At 49.8% G+C, this 17155-nt stretch overlaps 2 protein-coding genes across 2 annotated transcripts in view; one reads left to right on the top strand and one right to left on the bottom strand.

The window, feature by feature from the left end:
• Window positions 1-17155, top strand: part of XIRP1 (xin actin binding repeat containing 1) — a 291979-nt gene that overhangs the window by 238297 nt on the left and 36527 nt on the right. The window lies entirely within an intron of this gene.
• LOC128424221 (cryptochrome DASH-like) lies at window positions 227-15836 on the bottom strand. The gene is made up of 14 exons (XM_053410166.1): window positions 15640-15836; window positions 14070-14242; window positions 12868-12961; window positions 11833-11963; window positions 11600-11748; window positions 9931-10019; window positions 9557-9630; window positions 9018-9107; window positions 8435-8514; window positions 6513-6572; window positions 4550-4707; window positions 3801-3920; window positions 1301-1477; window positions 227-378 (listed from the first exon to the last, which is right to left on the bottom strand). Exons 1-14 carry the CDS (start codon window positions 15700-15702, stop codon window positions 268-270), a joined length of 1569 nt encoding a protein of 522 aa, XP_053266141.1. The 5' UTR covers window positions 15703-15836; the 3' UTR covers window positions 227-267.

Raw genomic sequence — 17155 nt, 5'->3', positions numbered from 1 at the left:
CCCAAATCAGTCGGAGGGACACCCTTGGTTTGTTTTACAAAGGGGCGGCCATATTAAGTTTGTCAGAATAGCAAGATTCCAGGGGAGGCCATATTTTCAGTTTGAGTAGCTTTTGCCTCTGCAAGCCTTCAAGTTACACACAAAGCTTTGCCCAAAAAACGTGGCCTACCACACCACAGGTTTCCCAGCCCCTGAAGGGCCAAAAAGGGCTATCAGCTATACCCTTCGCCTCTGGGCCATTTCCCCAGGGAACCACAGCCACTCTCCTCAGGACAAATCTTTGTTCCGAGAAAAATAAAAATCCACTCCTCTATCTTTGTGCTGCTTCGGGGTGTATGAAGGACCTTTCTTTCCCTTCAGAGCGGGACCTTGGCTGTTCTGCAAGAAAGAGGGAAACGGTCATGAATTCTTATATTTATTACAATTATTATTATTATTTAATTTGGTTTCTTACCTGCCCTGCACCAGAAAGTCCCAGAGCATGTTACAGCAATGTAAAGCGGTTAAGAGTACTGGACTAGGACCTGGGAGACCAGGGTTCGAATCCCCACTCAGCCACAAAGCTCACTGGTTGAGAGCTTGGGCCATTCCCTGCCTCTCCGCGTAACCTACCCCACAGGACCGTTATGAATAAAAGGGCAGAACCGTATATACGATACTATAATCTTTATTGTCATTGTCCCATACAGAACAACGAAATTGAAAAAACTACCTCAGACCCCTGACCATTAGGTTCAGTCGTGGCCGATTCTGGGGTTGCAGCGCTCATCTCGCTTTATTGGCCAAGGGAGCTGGTGTACAGCTTCCGAGTCATGTGGCCAGCATGACTAAGCCGCTTCAGGCGCACGGAAATGCCGTTTACCTTCCCGCTGGAGCGGTACCTATTTATCTACTTGCACTTTGACGTGCTTTCGAACTGCTAGGTTGGCAGGAGCAGGGACCGAGCTACGGGAGCTCACCCTGTCAAGGGGATTTGAACCGCTGACCTTCTGATCAGCAAGCCCTAGGCTCTGTGGTTTAACCCACGTCCCAAAGACTACCTTACACTGCATTTAAAACCAAAATCGCATATGGATAGAAACTGTACACCACTTGGTCTCCTTGAAGGAAAAGGCGATATACAAATGTGAGAAATATTAAAAAAGCAGGTAAAACAAATTGCAGTCCCTAGAATAGGGTGGGTCCCCAAAAGGTATTAAACCTCTTTTGAAAAGTTTATAGGCTGCCCTTCATCCGAAGTTCACAGGGCGGTTTTCAGCCGTGCACAGGGCAAGGCAAAATTGACTGACTTAGCACATACCGGTTTCTGGTTGATGTGCCTGCTCCACTCCCGGGCCATGACGACTGGCAGAGGATAGGTGGCCCCGAGGCTCACACCTGCCTGAGAAAGGGCAGCGGTGCTCAGGGCCCATGGGGTATGTACGTCTCCTCCTTTTATGCCCTGCAATTCCGGAATCCACAGTCGGATGTAGTCTCCCTGCAGAGGCAAACAATTCAGCTGGTCCTTGCCTATGGGTGAGGCAAGGCTTGCAGCTCAGTGACAGAACACCTGCTTGGAAGTAAGGCAGGAGATCCCTGGTTCAATCTCTGGCGCCTGTCTTTCTTTTTTTTATTATTAATAATTAAAATTTTATTAGTATTTTCCACACAACAACACAAAAAATATCAAAAAACCCAAATCCATTATCTTACAAGTTAATAATATACCGTATTTTTTGCTCCATAACACTCACTTTTTTCCTCCTAGAAAGTAAGGGGAAATGTCTGTGCGTGTTATGGAGCGAATGCCTAAGGATGGTGGGGGGATCTGCTGCAGTCGTGAGCAGAGGATCCATGGTTCCCCTTCCTTCCCTCCTCCATGGCTCGCTTTGAAACAGCAAAGCGGGAGAAGAGCCACTGAGTGGGAAGAAGAGAGGGACAGAGAGCCTGGTTACAAAGCACGGATCCACATGGATCCTCAGGATTTTTGCACTGGGTCACCCCAAATTCACCATCAGATCACATAGCATGTCAATGGCTACAGCTTGCACCAAAAAAATCATGCACCCACTGTTGCCTGGGGCCGCAGTGGTGCAAAAACGTGGTTACAAAGCATGGATCCACATGGATCCTCAGGATTTTTGCATTGGGCTACCCCAAACTCACCGTCAGATCACATGTCTGTGGCCACAGCATGAACCACAAAAATCATACATCCACTGTTTCGTTTAGAATATTTTTTTCTTGTTTTCCTCCTCTAAAAACTATGTGCGTGTTATGGTCGGGTGCGTGTTATAGAGCGAAAAATACGGTAAACACTAAAAAGAAAAACAAACATTGACTTCCACCAATCCCACAACACCTCCTTTACCTCTCACTGTATCTTCCTGTTTTCCTTATCATCTCTATCCTAGCATCTAGATATAAATCCCTCTTTCTTATCCTTTCACTTCACAAGGTATCCCAGACTCAGCCGGATTTCTAGCCTCGAACCTTGACTTTTAAGGTATTCATTTAAACACTCCCATTCCTTTTTCACTCCGGCGTCTTTCAGTAGGGCTGGGAAGATCTAACGATCTGCACAGCATCTCAAAGGAGGATTGCAAATACTGCTTTGGGATGTGAGCTTGTTAGCTGAAGCACGGACACATGCATTGGGCTCATAAGATCAGGGGCCATTAGCCCCCAACCCAAGGCCAGCGCATGCTCCTTCACTCAGACTCGACACTGTTCAGTAGGAGAGTACACACAAAGGTCTCAAATCCGCCCCCTGGCACCTGCAGTTAAATGATTTTAGGTCCACAGATGGGGCCAGGCTTTGGAGAGATAATTTCTATCAGTTTATTAGCTCCTTATAAAGCCAGCAAGGCTATCAGCCCCCAGTACGTTGGCAGCTATCAGAGATGCTCTATTTTATGCTCTTCTGCACTTACCACCAGAGTGCAGCCATACAGAGAAAAATACTATGTATGAGCGTCTCCACCTCCACCTTCATCGATGGAGGAGCGTCTCCACCTCCATCGTTCTGCCCTGACACCGAGGTCCAGCGCCAAGGGCCTTCTGGCGGTTCCCTCGCTGTGAGAAGCCAAGTTACAGGGAACCAGGCAGAGGGCCTTCTTGGTAGTGGCACCTGCCCTGTGGAATGCCCTCCCATCAGATGTCAAAGAGATAAACAACTACCTGACAATCAGAAGACATCTTAAGGCAGCCCTGTTTAAGGAAGCTTTTAATGTTTAATAGGTTATTGTATTTTAGTGTTTTGTTGGAAGCCGCCCAGAGTGGCTGGGGGAACCCAGCCAGATGGGTGCGGTATAAATAATAAATAATAAATTAATTATTATTATTATTATTATTATTATGAACTTTCCTGGATTGCTCTGTGCCAGAGTGCAAATTGGCTAGGAAAGTGGAATCACATATTTGAGTACTCTGCCCATTAAGTAAAACAAAGCACTTCCTTGCAAATGGAAAGCTAGCCTTCCAGGGTTTTAATCTAGCCTTCTTCCTGAGATGCTGGCTTTATCACTGTCAGTCTTACTGAGAGATGTGAGGGGTTGGACTTGAGGCCTTTACGCACTTCCAAAAAGATGCTCTGCCACGGAGGTCTTCCTGCTCTTTTTAACTGCCTCTCCCCAGTCTTGCTGGGCCGTTTAAGAGAACACACCTCTCACACACTTTAATGAAGAAAAACGGCTGACCATACCAAATTCCCCCTATTACTCCTGGTGGCACCCCATAAAACCGGCCTTCAGCCTAATGCAACAAAGGAAGCAGGATACCATGTGGTGTTCAGCGTCAGGGGTTTCCCAGCAAGAACCTACGTTGCTGTCGTAATCCAAGCCTTGTTTAATCATGTTGAATTTCCGGTTCTCCCTGGGGTCGTTGCCGACTCCAGCGCTGTACAACCAGTTGCCATAGTTGCTGCAGACATCATAATCCACCTTGAATTTAGGAAACACATATATGTATATATATCTATATATCACAATGACTTGTTAAAAAGGGCTTGATCAGATATTCAATGCAATCCTCTTCCTTTTCTGAGATGGCTCCCAATTTGCTAAAGTTGCATTGACGATTCCAAGGGATTTCGGGAAGGTATCTTGACCTCTCAGCTGTGAATGACATGAGGTGCTCAGCCGAATATACATTTTATCTTTAGGGAAGCTTTTAATGTTTGATGTATTACAGTATTTAAATGTTTTTTTGGAAGAAAACATCCTCTGCCCCTGGCTTTAGCCCAGCTGGGTGGCTACCGCTAAAGATTATTATCTTTATTATGCCGTTTATAATATTCTAATAGATAAATAATAAAATGCACCACACACCTATATCTCCACAGTGCCTGTGAGGCTGTGCACACTCTACAATACTTCCTCCAAAGACTCACGCATTGCATTATTCCTGCATTCCAGCGGGTTGGACTAGATGACCGTCAGGGTCCCTTTTCCAACTCTACCATTCTACGACTCCTGGGAACTTATTCTAATCCTGCATATGTCTCAAAACCCAGGGCGAATTCTAGCAACCAGCTGGCCTTAAGATATAAACGAAGTTGCTCCCATCTTACCAGCAGGGACTCAAACCATTCGGCTCCCATCCTCCAGTCTAAACCCAAATCCTTGGTCAAGAAACTGGCCACGTTCTGGCGCCCTCTGTTCGACATGAAGCCTGTGGCAGCCAGCTCACGCATGTTGGCATCGACAAAGGGAACCCCCGTTTTTCCTTCTGCGAGATCAAGAAGTCACACAGACACACACACACACCTTTGTACAGTGGTACCTCGGGTTACAGACGCTTCAGTTCTTAACCCAGAAATAGTACCTTGGGTTAAGAACTCTGCTTCAGGACGAGAACAGAAATTGTGCGCTGGCGGCGTGGCAGCAGCAGGAGGCCCCATAGCTAAAGTGGTACCTCAGGTTAAGAACAGTTTCAGGTTAAGAACAGACCTCCAGAATGAATTAAGTTCTTAGCCCGAGGTAAAGGTAAAGGGACCCCTGACCATTAGGTCCAGTCGTGGCCGACTCTGGGGTTGTGGCGCTCATCTCGCTTTATTGGCCGAGGGAGCCGGCGTACAGCTTCCGGGTCATGTGGCCAGCATGACCAAGCCGCTTCTGGCAAACCAGAGCAGCACACGGAAACGCCGTATACCTTCCCGCTGGAGCAGTACCTTTTTATCTACTTGCACTTTGAGGTGCTTTCAAATTGCTAGGTTGGCAGGAGCAGGGACCGAGCAAAGGGAGCTCACCCCGGTGGGGATTTGAACCGCCGACCTTCTGATCGGCAAGTCCTAGGCTCTGCGGTTTAACCAACAGCGCCACCCGTGTCCCTGTATAAATACTGAGATACTGCTTCATTCTGCAAACAGAGAGGTGGGAAAGAGGGCTTTCGTGCTATAGTCTGGGCCTTAACATTTTGGTTTCCCCACCTACATAATCTGAACGAATCAGCACTTCAAATCTTACTTGATAGATGGTGATGGACCAGCCACCTGAGGACAGCAGGCTAGTTCAAGAGATGGAGGGTAGCCTAGCTTAAGGGACTCAGGAGAAATGGGGGCACGAATGCCACCCGCCTGCTGTTCTGCAGTCCAAGGCAGTTGTCTCACTCTGTGGTGGCTGGTGCCAATTGGGTCTGGTAGGGCCGGGGATAAGGAGGCCAGTGGTGGGCAGAGCCAACTCAGGCTACAATAAACACTAGGCTTATCGCCTCAATTTTACAGGTAATAATACTGTTTTCTAACATTCTGTTTACACCGCAGTACCTGCTGCACTATGGAAATGCAGCCTTTTGATCGATATACCACCAGGTCATGTTAAATTGTAAACTGCAGTAAATAACTGTATGACGGGAGGCTGCCTCAGATTCCATCATGCGGAATTGCAACGCAAAAGTCCTGAGTTTACGGGGTTGCAAACAGGCTTTTTAATGCAGGCATAGGCAAACCAGGCCCTCCAGACTCCCATCATCCCTAGCTAACAGGCCCAGTGGTCAGGGATGATGGGAATTGTAGTCCCAAAACATCTGGAGGGCCGAGTTTGGGGATGCCTGTTTTAATGGAAACAAATCAACACGGAAATGAACGCCAAGCTTCCTCTGCATTCCCAGAAGTGGATTTTCCCATCTTCCGCCCTTCCTTTCTTCCTACATGGAATAAGGGGGAGGAAGCTGAGGGTCTGTGGCCTAAGAAGGCAGGTAGGTGTGGGGAGAGATGCTGGAGGTCAGACAGAGGACCAGCCTCCACTGGTCTCACTCTGACCAACCTACCCTCTAATGGACCAAACTCCACTGGTTTCATTCTGCCTAATGGTAGGGCTGGCCAGGGCCGGCCCAAGACATTTTGGCACCCGAGGCGAAACACAAAACGGCACCTCCCTCTGCCAGCTGAGATGAGAGAGGGGAGTGAAAATCGGAATTAAAGGAGAAAGTGACTATCAGCATTGGAATGAGCGGGGTGGGCAACGGTGAAGGAGAAGCAGGCGATGGCAGAGGTGGCAGCAGGCAGATCTCTCGCCCCTCATTGGTTTACTGACCTTTCCAAGAGTCAAACAGTTTGGGGTCCTTCTTCCAGGGAACCTCTTTATCCTGGAGCCCTATGGGGGGGAGACAGGATTGGCTAGGCATTAGGGGGCATTGCCTGATGGCAAGGGGTTTCTATTCCAGAAGTGGCAGCTGGGATTTCTCATACAAGACTGCAGGTCTTCAAAGAATCCTGTTCAGGCACAGCACTGCCATCCAAAACCCAAGAGGTACAAAGTATGCAGGTGTACTTTTCTCAGACTAGGGTTCACATTTTTCTCCTGCATATATTTAGGGAATGTTCATCCATTTTCTTGCCCCCCCTTTTCTGGTGGCAGGGTCTTGAATATAATTGCTGTTTGAAATGTGACCCAGCTTCCTCCAAGCCCTACAAAAACACATTTCTCTTCAAGTTGCACCCAGGCTGGACTTTATTGCCCAAGTTCAATAAAAAAAAGGTGAAGAGGAACTTCTCCACGCTAAGGACCCAGTGCAGATAATAAACTACCGTATTTTTCGCTCTATAGGACACACCGGACCATAGGACGCACGGGACCATAGGAGGGGGAGAACAGTAAAAAAAAAATTCTCCCCCTCTCTGCTCAGCGCCCCTTCAGCGAAGCGGCATGAGAAACAGAGCCCCTACCATTTCTCCTCCCGCTTGCCTGAAGGGGCGCTGCGCAGCTCTCCCTCTCTGCTGAAGCCAGGAGAGTCTTGCTCTCCCGACTTCAGCAAAAGGAACCCGAAGCCTACGGAGCGCAGCGCAAGTTCCCGCTGTGCTCCAAAGCCTTCAGGCGGCTATCCCTGAAGCCTGGAGAGTGAGAGGGGTCGGTGCGCACCAACCCCTCTCACTCTCCAGGCTTCAGCGATAGCAACGCGAAGCCTTCGGAGCACAGAGGGAAAGCTCCCTCTGCGCTTCGGAGGCTTCGCGTTGCTATCACTGAAGCCAAGGAGCCTGCATTCGCCCCATAGGACGCACACACATTTCCCCTTCATTTTTGGAGGGGGGAAAGTGCATCCTATAGAGCGAAACATACGGTACATCTTTGGCTACACATAACTGATATTGTTGAGTCAACAGCAGAGTGGTAAAACCCAGGAGCAGGACCCAATGGAGACAGATGCATAGGCAGCCATGGGACTGCACTGCGAACCTTGCATTTTCTTGGGGGATTAAAAAATGTGGGTTTTAATTGCTCTTTTAACTCATAAGATCTGAACGAATTTGCCTAGGAATAAACAGGAAGGATAGTGATGTATGGAAGTGAGAGCTGGACCATCAAGAAGGCTGATCGCCGAAGAATAGATGCTTTTGAATTCTGGTGCTGGAGGAGACTCTTGAGAGTCCCATGGACTGCAAGAAGATCAAACATATCCATTCTGAAGGAAATCAGCCCTGAGTGCTCACTGGAAGGACAGATCCTGAAGCTGAGGCTCCAAGACTTTGGCCACCTCATGAGAAGAGAAGACTCCCTGGAAAAGACCCTGATGTTGGGAAAGATGGAGGGCACAAGGAGAAGGGGACGACAGAGGACGAGATGGTGGGACAGTGCTCTCGAAGCTACCAGCATGAATTTGACCAAACTGCGGGAAGCAGTGGAAGACAGGAGTGCCTGGCGTGCTCTGGTCCACGGGGTCACGAAGAGTCGGACACGACTAAACAACTAAACAACAGGGATCAGGGATCAGGGATAAGTAACCTCTTCCATCCCGAAGGTAACCTTCCATCTTGGCCAAGCTTCTGAGAGGCCACATGGCCCTGGTGGGAGGGGCCAGTTGTAGGAAGTGGGCGTGGCACAAGCAAAAGTGGGTGTGGCCACAGATGTGGCAGACGTCAGCCATCTGCGAGTCAGAGGTTTTTGTTTTTCATCCACGCAAGAAAGAAGCCTGGCTCCTTCCCACCATCTTGAACGGAAAGGGCAATTCACTCGCTTACCTCTCACAAAGAAAATCCTCCTGCCGTATTTCAGGGCCACAAACCGGAAGTAATCCCTCCACACCAGTTCAAAAAGCACCCTGGGAGAGAAAAAATACACACAAACATACACAGGTATTACAGCCTCCTGCAATGCAGGAATCTCAGCTAAATAATTCCTGGCAGACAGACATCCAACCTATAATAATAAATAATAATAATAATAATAATAATAATAATAATTTATTTATATGCTGCCCATCTGACTGTGTTGCCCAGCCACTATGAGCGGCTTCCAACAAATTATAAACATTAAATTTTTTAACCTTTGTTTTAAAACATCTGGGGGCCATCTTGTGTGAGGGTTTTCTTTAAAACTGATTTTTCACTTCCCTCTCAGAACCTGCGCTATCCACATTCCACACTGTCAGAATGTCAGTTATCTCATTCCGTGATGTCACAGAAACTCAGCCAATGGCTGCAGAGTGATGTATGTGTCTAAGAAAGAGTGGGAGGGGGAGAGGCAGGCAGAAAGTGAACAAGAGGATAATTTTCTCTTTCCCGTGTTAATGTTTCCAAGCAGGCCATGTCGTTCATATCCTACCAATAGGTACTTTGATTTGCTGTCCTCTCTTTTTCGTATTTCCGGATCTGCTCGTAAATATACCGGGGCGAGATACAGCCCAGAGCCAGCCTAGAAGACAAATCAAGGATGTCATGAGGGAACGTGATCTCTGAGGGTGGAATGCCATCATTTAGGTGGTGGAGCTGAACTCAGAACATCTACTGTTTAATTTGAGGCATAGCCCATCTTAAGTGCATAACAACATGCTCAATTACCACCACCCACTTGCACTGATTAAATCCCAGCTCATATTTAATTAAATCAACTCTGAAAACCATGATTGGCATTCTATTACTTGCATATCACGTGGCTCTGAGCTGTGAGGTTATGCAAAGCAGACCTTCCCATGGGCTTTCGTACAACATTGTCATGGATGCGGGCGAAAAAAGCATATCAATAGGCAATTGGGCTGCTCTTTGTCCAAAGCCACATTGGAATGCACGTTGAGTGATGCCCACTGAGAAGGCGGACATCGCTGAAACAGGATTACCCGATCCTAAGCTCATGAAGACATTTACCAGGGTGCAAACTTGGTCGAATAATCCACTCCTATCAATCCATTCCGTGTCTCCTTGTACGAAGCGACTAGGTTCTGTGTAAAAGGACGTACATGTCAGGCATTTCAAAGGAAACATAAAAGTGCTTTAAAAACAGTAACACTTTTTCTATAAATGCCAGAGATTGCAAATTGAACAGTGTAGAACAAATCGAATCTATGAACATAACCTCTGAGACAGAGATTTCCACATCTAAGAGAGCCCTCTAGTGGCCAGGATCAGGAGTTACGCAGCTGTGACATGATCAGAATGAAGTGGACAGCTTGGAGGATACCCCTGCCCTCCTCTCAAAACCAAAACAAGCCCCCTCCCAATTCTACAATTCTATTAATTACCGTGTCCCAGAAGTAATGCTGCAGCCTCATTAAGGCCCGTGTCTCTCCTCCGCCGCAAGGGAAGGCAGTGCGGGGATCGACTGACGGATCTGCCGAGGAAGGGGGAAGAATCAACTTGAGCAAAGGGGGGGGGCGGCGATTCCTGCCCTGAAAACACCCTCCAAATCCTGCAGTTGGAGGTGGGGTTAGCTCCAGTCAAACAAAGCAGGATTTGCAACAAAATGCTGCTGTTCTCCCGTTTAGATGCTGTTGAGATGCGTCCAAGGGAACGGGGGCAATTCGCAGGCCCCCAGCTGACTCCAACCCCCCCGGACAACAGCCGGGCAAACTCCTGTCCTTTGGAACAGCATCAAACAGCGACTCACAGCTTCAGAAGCCTTCAGGAACTTGAGCACGCCTTAACCAGCAGAGTGAATAACCAGCAACAGAAGTGGCGGGCAGAGGCATAGGTAAAGCATATTTACAAGCAGTTTATTCAGTATGGTTCAGGACGAAGAAAAACATGTCTGCTCTCTTTCATGTCCCAGAGCAGGAAGCACTAAGCAAAAGCAATACGCAAATGGAAGTACCCAGCAAACTGTGCTGGAATGTAAACAGGTATGCCTGGGATTCAGACTTGGAGGCTGAACCTAAGGAATCCCAGCCTGTACAGGAGTCCCCGCCTCCAGAACCAGCTGAGCCGGGGCTGGGGCTTGAGCCTGAAGGGTCCTCACCTGTGCTGAATCCTCAGGTGCAGGCATCAGCTGAGCCTGCTCTGGCTCCTGAGGTGATGGAGGACCCATTGCCTGCAGGTGCTCCACTCTCAGCCCCATCAGGGGAAGCTGAGGTTGCCTCTGGGTCCGGTAACCCTCCAGCCTCTCCTGAGCTGCAGAGGCTCAGGGCAGAGAGGCGGAGGGAACTAAGTTCCCGCAGGAGGAGTGCTCGCCTCCAGGCCAGGAGAGGTGAGTCATCTGTGGACCGGGGCTGCCCTATGCCTCGGGGCAGAGAGAAGCTGGCCAGCCCCAGTCCCTGGTTGCGGGAGCAACATTGTTGCTAGCCTGTTCCTGCCTGCACCCTGTCCTGCTCATCCGCCAGAGTTCCTGACCTCACCCGACTCCCTGCCTTGGACCCTGCTTCAGCTTTGACGGACAGCCTCCATACCGCACCCTCAACCTCGGCCTGGACTCGGACCTCGCCGCATGGTTAACCCTCGGAACCAGCACAACATGTGACATACAACAATCCACATATCTGTTCCTCTTAGGGTGGAACGGAATATCAATATCCTAACATCTGCTGCCGGGGTGGGCGGGGGATGGGGAGATTTAGCTGTGATTCCTGCATTGGAGGGGGTCAGACTAGACAGGGTCATCTTTAGCATATGTGGCACCGGGGTACAAAAAAACGCCCATTGCCCCCAATTAGTTTTTTTGCAGCTCACGCCACTGCGGGAGGAGAGCAATCCCCGCAGAGGTTTGGGAGGGAAGCTGCATGCCCACCAGCCACCTGGCGCCCCCCAGAATTCGGCGCCGAGGTGCCCCGCACCCCTTGAACCAAGGGTAAAGACGGCCCTGAGACTAGAGGACCCTATGATTCTATATGATGTGCATAAGCAGTGCCAATTCCACCATAAACACCGATGGAAGAGGACCCCAGCGCAGTGAAAAATGCTGGGCGGAACCATCCCTACCTTGCATCCCAAAATCTTCCAGTTTGGGGATGTTCCCTTCTTCCACCCCTGGAGGCAACGGCTTCAGCTGAGTGGCCATTTGCAGAAGAGGCCGGACCTTCACCTGGGACTCCACGGCTTTCCGGAACTGGGTGTACACATCGGGCAACCTGCAAAACAGAGTCCCACCAACATATCAAGGGCTACAGGTTCCCAGTCACTACTATAAGGTCAGGGCTGGGGGCTCAGCTCACCTGGAAATGTGCTTGAAGGGCAGGTCGTCCCTGTGATAGAGCGTCGACCCCCAGAACTTCTGGGCCACCACCCCCTGCTCAGAGCACACCTGCAGCAGTGCCTTCTCCACATCCAGCTCTTCCTTTGTCGCCTAGAGCAAGGGAGAAGCGAAAGAGAGATATTCTCCCATCTGTGCAACAACTGCAACAGCGAGCCAGCAATAAATCACACTGTGCATGTTGGAGGAAATAAGGATTTGTTTTAGGTTTTTCATGTGTGCTAAAACTCAGTCTGGTTTCTTTTTTCATTGTTTAACCACATCAGTTAACAAACATGGATACATATGCTACAATGTTATTGTTTTAGTTAAATAAATTGTTTAAATTGTTATTAAGGAAATGATTCTTTTTCTCCTTCCAATAAAGTACAGCAGAAAAGTTGTCCAAATATAAACGGTTAACCTCCCAATAATTTCATAATTATCTATGTATTTCTAATAGTATAACCAAATCGGCAATTTTTGATATAACTGTAAAAACTATTTTCAGTTAATTTGTTTTTGTGACTGTGTGGATCCCAGTTCAGCTACTGATTGATTGATTGATTGTGTGACTGCAGAAATGGATAAAAGCCCCCTATCCAAACAGTGACTATCATCAGTGCAGGTAAGAAAAAAAATTAATTTTAATTTTTATCATCTACAATACTGTTTTATAGTACCATGGATTATAGTCCATTGATTATTGCTTTCATTTTATGGTCTCATTAGACAGTAAAATTCCTGTTAAATTGCTTTTTTAGGGGTTGTTTTTTAAAAGTCTGGAACGGATTAATCCATTTTGCATTACTTTCTATGGTAAAGTGCACCTTGGTTTTGGAATGCTTTGGTTTTGGAACGGACTTCCTGGATGGATTAAGTTTGAGAACCAAGGTACCACTGTATTGGCTATTCTGGCTGGGGGCTGATGGGAGTTGGAGTCCCAAGAATATCTGGAGGGCCAGAGATACCCCATCACTGGTTTAAGCTCTGAAAACGGCGGGAGATCTTTCCTTACCTCTTCGTGGAAGACCACGGCAGCCACGGAACCGAGCTGGGAAATAAGATCGCAGACGACATCTTCCGGCTTCCCTTTTCGCACCACCAGATTACTACGGAGGAAGTACGGCCAGCAGAAAGTTAAACAGCAGCATGATCCCACTGAAACCACTTGGCCTCATCTGCACTTAAGACACTGAAAGCAGCACCGTACCACTTTAAACAGCCACGGCTTCCCCCAGGGAATTCTGGGAACTGTCGTTTGCAAAGACTGCTAAGAGTTGTGAGAAAACTGATTCCTCTCACAGAGCTACAATACCCAGAGTTCCCTAGGAAGAAGGGTTGATTGTTAGACCACAGCAGCTTCACCTGCAGACATTAGCAGGAGAGAAATGCCTCCATGCTGTGAAAAGCTTCATCAGTTAAATCCGGCAGATCAAATTACGGTTGCGAGGGCAGGAGCGGATCAGGCTGCCTATCTCTCTGGTCTGCTGGCCACTGTACTAGAAACAGCATTTAGCGGATGAAGTGCAGCTGTGTCTGGAACGGCAAACTGCATCAAATGAAGTATAGTGGTACCTTGGTTTATGAACTTAACCCATTCCGGAGGTCCGTTCTTAAACTGGAACCGTTGTTAAACCGAGGCGTGCTTTCCCTAATGAGGCCTCCCGCCGCCGGTGCCCATCCACCGTTCAGCTTCTGTTCTTAGACCAAGGTAAAGTTCACAAACTGGGAAACCACTTCCGGTTTTGCAGAGTTTGTAAACTGAATAGTTCATAAAAAGGGCTGTTTTTAAACCAAGGTACCACTGTATACGGGATGCAGCTGGCGCTGTGGGTTAAACCACAGAGCCTAGAACTTGCCAATCAGAAGGTCGGCGGTTCGAATCCCCGCGACGGGGTGAGCTCCCGTTGCTCAGTCCCTGCTCCTGCCAACCTAGCAGTTCGAAAGCATGTCAAAGTGCAAGTAGATGAATAGGTACCACTCTGGCAGGAAGGTAAACAGCGTTTCCGTGCGCTGCTCTGGTTCGCCAGAAGCGGCTTAGTCATGCTGGCCACATGACCCGGAAGCTGTACACCAACTCCCTTGGCCAATAAAGCGAGATGAGCGCCACAACCCCAGAGTCGATCACGACTGGACCTAATGGTCAGGGGTCCCTTTACCTTTACCACTGTACACAAAAACGGGTTTCGAATCTAGCACTGATGAGGCTGCACACACCTGCCCTTTTTCTTGAGCGTCTCCCTGAGATCTTCTATACTCTCCAGCAGAAACTTGAGGCGATAGGGGCCAGTCTTGGGGAACTGATAGTAATGGGTTTCCGCGTAGTGCCGGGCATCAAAGCAGTATAGTGGAATGACGAAGTCTGCGTTGCTGTGTGCCCAGTGGAGAACCTGCGGGGGCAGACAGGATTGGCATCAAAAACACAGGAACACTCAGGCCCATTGGTCCATCTAGCTCAGTACTGTCAACACTGACTGGCAGCAGCTCTCGCCTTCCTCATTTAATCCCCACAACAACCCTGTGAGGTAGGGTGAGGATGGTGAGAAAGCAGTGGCTGGCCCAGGGTTACACAGTGAGTGTGCTGGTCCCGAGGGTTAACCGTGCGGTGAGGTCCGAGTCCAGTCCAAGGTCGAGGGTGCAGTATGGAGGCCGTCAAAGCTGAAGCTGGGTCCAAGGCAGGGAGTCGGGTGGGGTCAGGAACTCTGGCAGAAGATCAGGACAGGGTGCAAGCAGGAACAGGCTAGCAACAATGTTGCTCCCACAACCTGGGACTGGGGCTGGCTGGCTTTTATCTGCCCCGAGGCATAGGGCGGCCCTGGTCCACAGGTTACTCGCCTCTCCTGGCCTGGAGGCGAGCACTCCTCCTGCGGGAACTTAGTTCCCTCCGCCTCTCTGCCCTGAGCCTCTGCAGCTCTGGAGAGGCTGGAGGGTTACCGGACCCAGAGGCAACCTCCTCTTTCCCTGACGGGGCTGAGAGTGGCGCACCTGCAGGCAATGGGTCCTCCATCACCTCAGGAGCCAGAGCAGACTCAGCTGGTGCCTGCACCTGAGGATCCAGCACAGGTGAGGACCCTTCAGGCTCAGGCCCTAGTCCTGGCTCAGCTGGTTCTGGAGGCGGGGACTCCTGTGCAGGCTGGGATTCCTCAGGTTCAGCCTCCGAGTCTGAATCCCAGGCCATCACAGTTAGCATCATGGCCAAGTGGGGATTTGAACCCTGGTCTCCTAGGTCCTAACCACTACACCACACTGCCCAGCTAGCAGGACCAAAGGCCCACCTTCATATAAGGCGGCACCCTATGCTTCTGACTTCCACAGATGAACACACCCACCCTAACCGGTTCCTCTTCAAAGATGCTTTTGCTCAGTGGAAGCGCAGGGCTGAAGCCTCCTCCTTGGTCCCTGCGCTTCTTAACAAGCCCCTGCCCTGTTCCCTCCCCCGCGCTGTTTGATAACTTAGCTCGTGACGTCACGGGGCACTTCAAAAGCAGCACATGGGGGAGGCGGGGCTTCGAGCGCCAGTTGCAAAGTTACATAAACTTCGGAGCCGCGTTGTCCGGCGCGCAAAAGCCGGACCGGCGAGGCTCTTGGAGAGGTCTTGCTCTGGCCGGCCCAGCGGGGCGCGCTGAAGCCCGCCGAGGGCCAGTCCCTCCCGGCTTCCCCCGGACCGAGGTCCCCCTCCTAGACAACCCATGTCTCTCCCAATTGCTTTGCTCTGGTGTTGAGGGGGGGGGGTTTCCCCGCGATCTGCTGCTTAGCTGCGCCCAGGGCGCACCGTCCGAGCCCGTACCTCGTTATCGTGGTAGCGCAGGTCGTTCCGCAAAACGCACAGGGCTGTCCTCAGCGCGGCCATGGGGGCGATCGGAGCCTGCTGTAGCGCCCCGGCCTTGCACTGCGAGGGGGCGGGAGGTGCCCAAGCCCCGCCGCCCACAGGGGAGGAGCCTCACCCGGCTTCTTTCCGCGGCGCGCCCTTTGCAGGACTCCCTGGAGAGGCGCGGGGTGGTGGGGTGGCATGTTTTAGCCGCGCGCCTGGCGCGTTCAGAGGCCAAAGCGGGGCTGTGTGAAGGGTCTGCTCCGGGTCAAGGTTTGCGGGGCAAAGGTCTATGACCGCCCCCCCCCGCACATAGCAGAATGAGCATGAGGGGTCTCCAAACGCTGCAGGGATGACTTGCCCCATTTCTTGGCATCCGTTGGGAGACAATGGAAGAGTGCGGTTTTGGACATTTCGGGCGCCTTGAAGCTTGAGCTCTTATGGGGACTCCTTTTATCCTCAGCGGGGTTCCACGACACATCACATTTTAAAAATATCAGCCGCATATCGTAATTTGATTAGAATTGCTCTGCTGGATTATCTCGCATGTCAACAGGTGTGAATAAAAAATTCCAATGCCTTATATTTCCCAAGTTAAGGGTGTCTAAAAATTAGGGAGAATTTTATACATGCATGATGCATCATAGAATGATGAAATTGAGCCTACCAAACCCAAAAATGTTAAGCAAGGTGGACTAAAGTCACTTCTGGGGGCCCTCTGGCCCCTCATTTATTTAGGGCATTACGGAGACTCTTGAGAGTCCCATGGACTGCAAGAAGATCAAACCGATCCATTCTGAAGGAAATCAGCCCTGAGTGCTCACTGGAAGGACAGATCCTGAAGCTGAGGCTCCAATACTTTGGCCACCTCATGAGAAGAGAAGACTCCCTGGAAAAGACCCTGATGTTGGGGAAGATTGAGGGCACAAGGAGAAGGGATAGACAGAGAATGAGATGGTTGGATAGTGTTCTTGAAGCTACGAACATGAGTTTGACCAAACTACGGGAGGCAGTGGAAGACAGGAGTGCCTGGTGTGCTCTGGTCCATGGGGTCACGAAGAGTCGGACACGACTAAACAACAACAACAACCACCATCTGAAGACCCCCACATTTGGCCAGTGTGTGAGATAAGGGTTAGGGCCTGATCTAGCTCCCCATCCCTGGATTAAAGTATTCCAGGGATTGTGTTTGCACAACCAGAGTGTAAACACAAAGGAGAGGGGTAACTTATGCTGCCTTCACTGGTATGCAGACTGATGCTTTGGTGACTGCAGCTGGGTTGCTTAAATAAGTTACGGAACCGTTTCCTCTCAAATTGTGTGCTGTCACCGGAAATAAATTGCGATTAGGGAAAGACCTCTGTGAGCTGAGATTACTCATCCTGCAGGGGCAGGTGCCTGCTGCAACTCTGTATGATTCCCTGAAACACAGAGAACAGCCTCCACCAAGGCAGATAATTCACTCACCCGCATTCCCCAAATAAACCTTTTTGAG

The sequence above is a fragment of the Podarcis raffonei genome, chromosome 12, assembly GCF_027172205.1.
Source record: "Podarcis raffonei isolate rPodRaf1 chromosome 12, rPodRaf1.pri, whole genome shotgun sequence".
Classification (NCBI taxonomy): Eukaryota; Metazoa; Chordata; class Lepidosauria; order Squamata; family Lacertidae; genus Podarcis; species Podarcis raffonei.
This window is presented reverse-complemented; position numbering and strand designations above follow the sequence as displayed.

Excerpts from the sequence above, each read along its gene's own strand:
- LOC128424221 (XM_053410166.1), bottom strand. The coding sequence starts at position 15,702 with ATGGCCGCGCTGAGGACAGCCCTGTGCGTTTTGCGGAACGACCTGCGC. Across the intron at positions 12,962-14,069 it reads ACGCTCAAGAAAAAGGGCAG|TAATCTGGTGGTGCGAAAAG; the intron begins GTGTGTGCAGCC and ends CTTCCTCCGTAG. Across the intron at positions 8,515-9,017 it reads GCAAATCAAAGTACCTATTG|GGTGCTTTTTGAACTGGTGT; the intron begins GTAGGATATGAA and ends TTTCTCTCCCAG.